The sequence below is a fragment of the Nicotiana sylvestris genome, chromosome 3 (assembly GCF_000393655.2).
Source record: "Nicotiana sylvestris chromosome 3, ASM39365v2, whole genome shotgun sequence".
In the NCBI taxonomy this organism is placed as follows: domain Eukaryota; kingdom Viridiplantae; phylum Streptophyta; class Magnoliopsida; order Solanales; family Solanaceae; genus Nicotiana; species Nicotiana sylvestris.
Genome location: NC_091059.1, coordinates 141,961,443 through 141,969,771, shown reverse-complemented (window position 1 = coordinate 141,969,771; position 8,329 = coordinate 141,961,443). Strand labels below are relative to the sequence as shown.

Here is an 8,329-nt window from a genome sequence, read left to right as displayed (position 1 = left end):
CACCAGTGACATGGAAGGAGTTATATGAGGCATTTTTACAGCAATATTTGCCAATCGAGCTTCGAAGAGCCCGACGAGATAGGTTCTTACACTTAGAACAGGGTAATATAAGCGTTCGGGAATATAGCATGCAATTCAAATCTTTGGCTAGGTATGCTCCTACGATTGTTGCTGATATGAGTGATCGGGTACACTAGTTTGTTAGTGGTTTGGGGGCACATTTGATAAATGAGTGCACTACAGCTTCTCTAAACCAAGGAATGGATATTGCCCATATTCAAGCATATGCACAGGGTCTAAAGGATCGCAAGAGGCAACAACGAGCCAATCGAGACCATGATAGAGGTCAGTAGAAGAGGGTGCGGTTCGCAGGTAACACATGAGAGTTTCGAGGTGGATTTAGGCCACAGTTTCCCCGGCATCAATCTTATTCGGTAGCTAGTGTGCCGCCACAGTTTCAGGGACAGCGACATGATCGGACCACTTATTCTGGTCCAGGTCAGAGTTCACGTACCCCAAGTCCACAGTTTAGAGGTGAGTTCAGTCATATGAGGCCTCAGTTTCCTAGATGTGATCGATGTGGCCGAAATCATTTTGGACCATGTCGCCAGGGTTCTGATGCATGTTATGCATGTGCACAGCCAGGTCATATTATGAGACATTATCCGATGACAGGTGGAGGGGGTATGGCTCAGCCGACAGCATTTGTAGGGGATTCTTCTTCTTCTTCGATACGTCCTCCTAGGCAGAGTATGCAGACATCAGCTGGCAGGGGTAGGGGAAGATTTGGCGTTTCTGGTTCAGGAGGTCAGCAGAATCGCATATATGCTTTATCGAGTCGTCAGGATTTAGAGTCATCTCCGGACGTGGTTACAGGTATACTATCCATCTTTTCTATCGATATGTATGCCTTGATAGATCCTAGTTCTACATTGTCGTATATCTCCCCCTTTGTTGCTAGTAAATGGGATAGAGAGCCTGAATTGTTGCATAAGTCATTTGAGGTATCTACGCCAATGGGTGAGTCTATTATAGTTAGACGGGTATATCGAAGTTGTGACGTGAAGATTCATGACCGCCATACGTTAGCTGATTTGCATAAGCTAGAAATGGTTGATTTTGATATCATTATGGGTATAGATTGGTTGGCTTCTTGTTATGCCAATGTAGATTGCTGGACAAAGATTGTTCGTTTTAATTTTCCAGGTGAGCCTATTATTGAATGGAAAGGTGATGTTGCAGCACCTAAGGGAAAGTTTATTTCTTACCTTAAAGCTCGAAGGATGATTTTGAAAGGGTACATCTATCATTCGGTACGAGTGCATGATATGGAGGTGAAAACTCCAACTCTTCAATTGGTTCCCGTCGTGAATGAATTTCCCGATGTATTTCCTGATGAACTTCCTGGTCTTCCTCCAGAAAGAGAAATCGACTTTGCTATTGATATGCTTCCAGATACTCAGCCAATATCTATTCCTCCATACAGAATGGCTCCTGCTGAGTTAAAAGAATTGAAAGCCCAGTTGAAGGATCTTCTGAATAAGGGCTTTATCAGGCCCAACACATCTCCCTGGGGTGCACCAGTGTTGTTTGTTCGTAAGAAGGATGGTTCGTTAAGAATGTGTATTGACTATCGTTAGCTCAACAAAGTGACTATCAAGAACAAGTACCCCTTATCCAGAATTGATGATTTGTTTGATCAGTTGCAAGGTGCCAAATATTTCTCAAAGATTGACCTTCGATCTGGCTATCACCAGTTGCGAGTTAAGGAGAGAGATATTCCGAAAACGGCTTTCCGGAATAGATATGGCCATTATGAATTCCTTGTGATGCCTTTTGGTCTTACTAATGCACCAGCAGCTTTCATGGATTTAATGAATCGGGTTTTCAAGCCATTTCTAGATATATTTGTAATTGTTTTCATTGATGATATGTTGGTATATTCTCGATCAGAAGCAAAACATGAGGATCATTTGCACGTGGTGTTGCAGACTTTGAAAAATCAGAAATTATATGCTAAATTCTCTAAATGTGAATTTTGGTTGAATTCAGTGGCTTTCCTTGGGCATATCGTTTCCGATGAAGGTATTAAGGTAGATGGTCAGAAAATTGAAGCAGTACAAAATTGGCCTAGATCCACAACTCCTACGGAAGTTCATAATTTCTTGGGCTTAGCTGGTTATTATCGGAGATTTGTTGAGAACTTCTCTTCTATTGCTGCTCCCATGACAAAATTGACACACAAAGCCGTTAAGTTCCAATGGTCTGATGCATGTGAAAGGAGCTTTCATGAGTTGAAGAAACGCTTAACATCGACACCTGTTCTAGCACTTCCTGAGGGATCTGAAGGTTATATGGTATATTGTGATGCATCCAGGGTGGGATTGGGATGTGTTCTAATGTAACATGGAAAAGTTATTGCATATGCTTCGAGGCAGTTGCGGAAGCACGACTACAATTATCCGACTCACGATATTGAGTTAGCAGCCGTTATATTTGCCTTGAAAATATGGCGTCATTATATTTATGGTGTTCATGTGGATATCTATACAGATCACAAAGTTTACAATATATATTTAAGCAGAAAGACTTGAACTTGAGATAAAGGAGATGGCTTGAATTGCTAAAGGACTATGATATAGATATTTTGTACCATCCGGGCAAAGCCAATGTGGTAGCTGATGCGTTGAGTCGCAAATCCATGGGCAGCTTGAAGCATGTAGAAGTTGGGAAATTAGAAATTACTAAGGAGATATATCGATTGGCTAACCTGAGTGTGCGGCTACATGATACAGGTGACCAGGGTGTAGTAGTCCAAAATATTGCGGGGTCATCACTGGTAGCTGAGGTAGAAATGCGTCAATTTGAGGATCCGGAGCTAGTCAAGATTAAAGAGAGCATCCCTTTTCAGAAGAAGCAGTTGTTCGAGCAATCTGATGATGGAATTCTAAAATATAAAGGCCGATGGTGTGTACCTAATGTTGGGGAGCTTCGTAAGCAAATTATGACAGAGATGCACCAGTCTCGGTACTCAGTTCATCCTGGTTCAACCAAAATGTATCATGATCTTCGTCAGCTATACTGGTAGAACGGCATGAAGAAAGATATAGCCACATTTGTGGCTCAGTGTCCCAACTGCCAGCAGATTAAAGCTGAACACTAGAAACCTGGAGGGCTACTTCAAAATATTGAGATTCCATCTTGGAAATAGGAATCGATTAATATGGATTTTATTACAGGATTGCCCAATTCTCGCCGTAAGTTCAATTCTATTTGGGTCATTGTGGATAGGCTGACGAAATCAGCTCACTTTCTCCCAGTTCGGACCACCTATTCAGCTGAAGACTATGCGAGCCTGTATATCAAGGAAATAGTTCGGCTACATGGAGTTCCGTTTTCTATTATATCTGACAGAGGTGCCCAATTTACAGCTAATTTCTGGAGGTCTTTTCAAGAAGGTTTGGGTACTCTTGTTAACCTTAGTACAACATTTCATCCGCAGACCGACGGACAAGCCGAATGCACTATTCAGACACTAAAAGATATGTTGCGAGCTTTTGTCTTAGACTTCAAGGGAAGTTGGGAAGATCATTTACCGCTTATTGAGTTTGCCTACAATAACAGTTATCACGCCGGTATTCAGATGGCACCTTATGAGGCACTATATGGGAGGAAATGCAGATCTCCTATTGGCTGGTTTGATGTTGGCGAGACAAAGTTGCTAGGACCCGAATTGGTACAGCAAGCTATAGAAAAGGTAAAGTTGATCCAGGAAAGGTTGCATACAGCTCAAAATCGACAGAAATCATATTCAGATAACCGTCGTCGAGACTTGGAATTTGCTGTGGGAGACTGGGTATTCTTGAAAGTGTCGCCTATGAAGGGTGTAATGAGATTTGGCAAGAAGGGAAAACTTAGCCCTAGATATGTCGGGCCATATCAGATTGTTCAGAGAATTGGGCGAGTAGCCTACAAACTTGACCTGCCACCGGAATTAGAAACAATCCATCCGGTATTTCACATTTTCATGCTCCGCAAATTCTTAGGTGATCCTTCTTGCATCAGCCCTATTGAGGATATTGAAGTTTCCGAGAACTTGTCATATGAAGAAATACCCGTTGCCATTCTTGACCGTCAAATCCGTAAGCTACGGACTAAAGAGGTAGCCTCAGTAAAAGTACTTTGGAGGAGCAATAATGTAGAGGAAATGACATGGGAGGCCGAAGAGGACATGAAGTCCAGATACCCTCATTTATTGAGTCTTCAGGTGATATGCTTGAGACAAATATGGCAAGTGTTGCACAGATATCAACCAGTGACAACTGAGGTAATTAAGTTACGGCTAACCTTCTTATTATCATTATTGTATAAGTAAATGGTCGTGTGAGGCCAAGTTGATGTTATTATGATGATGTGTAGCCCTGTGTGGCCTTAGATATGTATGTTTGGGCTGTTGACAGGTTTTGGATAGTCCTATATATAGGGAAAACTCTGGCGAAATTTAAAAAAAAATTCAGAAGTTAGGTTAACCGTTAACATTCGAGGACGAATGTTCTTAAGGAGAGGAGAATGTTACACCTTGTGTATTCGGCGTTATCATGCTGTAAATGGGCTAATTCAATAGGAATATAATTTCTATGAGATATTTAAATGATGCGATAGTTATACGTTAAGATTGGAAGTCATTTGAGTTGTGATTAAAAATTCGACAAAGATCGCCGCAAGTTACGGGTTTAAATTTCACTAGAATTTAGATAAAATGTTGATGAGCTTTTCTCTCAATGTACTGGGAGTTATGGTGTGTTCTACCTATCGAATCGAAGGTCTATGAGTCTAGTTTTCAATGCAACAAACCATTCGTTAATACAACTTCGGAGTAGAGAGATATTAACCTTTTCGTACAGGGGTGCACACTGTTACGGGAACAGTGTGCTTAGTCGGGTTTAGTTAAAAAAAATTATTTAAGTCATTCTTTAAAACTGAAACCCCTGCGTTTTATCCTCTCCAAAATAGAACCTAACACCTAGGGATTTCTTCTCAAACTCTTCCCATCCATCTAGCCAATGATAGCAACAATTTAGTCATCCTCAAGATGGAGAACACCATGGTAACTTCGGAATCGTGAATTCTTTGGTGTTTCACTTTTCATAGCAAGACTCCGCCTTGAAATAATTTCGAATTTTGAGTAATTCTGGTCACATAAGGTATGATTTAACTTCCTCTTTGATCTTTGTAACCATCTACCATAAGAATTCCTAAGAAATAGTTGAAACCTCTATAGAAATGTTCTTGATTTTTTTAAGAAACCTCTCTTAATATGGCTTGATTGTTGGGGTTGTTCTATATGGTTTTATTGTGTTGTTTGGATCTGTGAAGACATGGATGGAATCTTGTCGATGAGGATATGTAGTAAAGTAAAATTTGGTGGTTTTATATCCATGTTGAATTTTAGTTTCCTACCGAGGCTAGTTTCAGAATTCAAATTGTCTCTATATCTTTTCTCTTGTTAATTACATTTTTCATGTTACACTTGTCGCCCTACATATTCAGTACATATTTCGTACTGATGCATTTTTATGCGTTGTGTTCATGCCTACAGGTTCGGATAGACAGAGCGGCGTGCCTCCTCGGTAGGACCCCCAGGATCAGCGTTGGGTTTCGCACTCCACTTCTTCGGAGTTGCTGACTTTGAGTCCATAGGTACTATTACAGATGTATATGTGTGGTTTTTGGCATGTCAGGGGCTTTGTCCCGCCCTGTTGAGATTGTCTTACACTCTTAGAGGCTCAGACTAGCGGTCATTGTATATATATATTTTTTGTATGGCCCTATCGGCCTCCTGGATAGTTGTTATACTGTTGTTACAGCTTTGTTGGCCTAGGTTATATATATATATATATGTCGTGTTGGGCTCTTCTGCCTGCAGGTTATTATATTTCAGATCATATCTCATGGTTGGTTCGCTCGGGCCTTCGGGCATCGGGTGCCAGCCACACCTCCCAAGGTTGGGGTGTGACAGCTTCAAGGGGAACCACTTGGAGGTAAGAATTTTGGACTTAAAACTCGATTCTAATGTGAAATCTACCTAATAAATCATGGAATGTAAGCCTAAAATTGAGGACTTAGGGCTTGAGATTAAGAGAATTTAGAATGAGAATTTGAGGGGCCATTCGGACTCCGATTTCAGTGTTCTTGGTATGTATGGACTCGTGGGAGGATAAGGATTCCGTTGATGTAATTTTTATCGAGTTTCGAGACGTGGGCCTGAGGGTCGGGTTTGGCCAATTTCGGGATTTTTGGTATAATTTGATTATTTTCGTTTGGGCTTCGTTCTCTTAGCATATTTTGACGTCGTAATTCTGATTTTTGGATAGACTCGATGCGAGTGGAGGCCGATTTGAGGGGCAAAGGCATCGCGGAGTAGTATTTTTACCGGTTTGAGGTAAGTAACCATTGTAAATCTGGAACTGAGGGTACAAAACCACGTTATTTGACTTGTTTTGATAAATGCGGTGACACACATGCTAGGTGACGAGTGTGTGGGTATGCACCGATAGGGATTGTGACTTGGTCCGTCCCGTAGCGACTATTGAGCCGCGTATTTGATTTGGAACCTTATGATATTTCGTACATTAGTCATTTATACTTTATTATGGGTTATATGACATGTTTGGGGCCTTGTGCCGACCTGTTGATACCCTTAGGGGCATTTTTACTGTTTTCCTCACTTTATTTGTTGAAATCATATCCTCAGTCATGTTTTACCTATTTAAATGTTTAAAACTGGGTTTATCACTCCACTTCTAATTGTGAGGACTGTTTGGGTTGAGTTCCCTAAGTTCTATTGTTGTGCCCGAGAGGCTGTGAGGTTAATGACTGAAAGAGGTTGAGAACCTAATAGTGAGGATATTATATGTATATATTATGGATCGGGCTACACGTCGCAGCGATACTTATATGGATCGGGTTGCACGCCGCAGCGATATATATATTGGATCGGGCTGCACGCCGTAGCGATATATATATATTGGATCGGGCTGCACGTCGTAGCGATATGACGCTTGGGCTGTAGGAGCCCTTCCGGAGTCTGTACACCCAGTGAGCGTAGTCGACTATAAATTATGGATCGAGCTGCACACCTCAGCGGTTACTATGATCTCTATTACTATGAGATATTAATGAGCCTGAGTGCTGAGAGTGAGTATTGAGTGACGAGTGACTGAGAGGCTGCCCGAGGGGCCATATTCTGAGTGATACCTTGCCCGAGGGGCCTAGTTATGATATTTTAACTGATTTCACTCTTCTTTTAAAATAAGCCTCTGTGGTAAGAAATTGCTAAGTATATGATTTCAAGTATTTAAACTAAAATTGATGATTTTCGACGAAACTGGTTTTAAACTATGGAATTTGATCTGTTATTCAGACCTTGTTTACTTTAGTTACTGAGTTGGCATACTCATGTTACTCCCTGCACCTTGTGTGCAGATCCAGGTGTCCGAGTGGCAGAGTGAGGGTCCTCAGCTGATTCAGAGGTTGCCGGAGATTTCAAGGTAGCTGCATGGCGTCCGCAGTCCTGTTTTCTCCTTCTTATCTTGTCCTTTTCCGCATTTTCTAGACTTATGTTGTATCAGACAGTTAGTTATGTAGTAGAGGCTCTAATCTGTTATTCTGTTGTCTATTCATTCATATGAATTTTAACTGATCGTCACTGCTTTCAGACCTTATTTACTTTAGTTATTGAGTTGGCATACTCATGTTACTCCCTGCACCTTGTGTGCAGATCCAGGTGCCAGAGTGGCAGAGTGAGGGTCCTCAGCTGATTCAGAGGTTGCCGGAGATTTCAAGGTAGTTGCATTGCGTCTGCAGCCCTGTTTTCTCCTTCTTATCTTGTTCTTTTCCGCATTTTCTAGACTTATGTTGTATCAGACAGTTAGTTATGTAGTAGAGGCTCTAGACTCGTGACACCAGATATTTAGGGCTGTGTAGTTTCATGTTTATTTGACTCCCGCATATATATTTTGTTGTTTTAAACGCTTATAATGAAAATTTGGTATTTAAAACCTGTGTTAGAAAATGTCTTATTATAAAAAAAAGGATTGTGATTAGATGTTTGGGTTGACTTGCCTAGTAATGTGATAAGCGTCATCATGACTGGTATTTGGGGTCGTGACATAATATTAATTGAGAATATCATACTACACGTTTGGAATGTCTTATTTTAGTATTTACACCCTATATAACTCGGTGTTATTCCTACCTTTCAAGAAAAACCAAGCACGTCCCCCTTCTTCCATGGAAAAAAAAAAAGTAAATCTAACTTTTGTGAAAA

General features: G+C 41.0%; 1 protein-coding gene across 1 annotated transcript; it reads left to right on the top strand.

Moving 5' to 3' along the window:
* The first annotated feature begins 260 nt into the window (after positions 1–260).
* LOC138888102 (uncharacterized) lies at positions 261–3,088 on the top strand. The gene is made up of 4 exons (XM_070169914.1): positions 261–345; positions 439–1,608; positions 1,711–2,357; positions 2,630–3,088. The coding sequence occupies exons 1-4, from the start codon at positions 261–263 to the stop codon at positions 3,086–3,088; spliced, it is 2,361 nt and encodes a 786-aa protein (XP_070026015.1).
* The last annotated feature ends 5,241 nt before the right edge of the window (positions 3,089–8,329 follow it).

Excerpts from the sequence above, each read along its gene's own strand:
- LOC138888102 (XM_070169914.1), top strand. The coding sequence starts at position 261 with ATGGATATTGCCCATATTCAAGCATATGCACAGGGTCTAAAGGATCGC. Across the intron at positions 346-438 it reads CAATCGAGACCATGATAGAG|CTAGTGTGCCGCCACAGTTT; the intron begins GTCAGTAGAAGA and ends CTTATTCGGTAG. Across the intron at positions 2,358-2,629 it reads AGGGATCTGAAGGTTATATG|GACTATGATATAGATATTTT; the intron begins GTATATTGTGAT and ends GAATTGCTAAAG.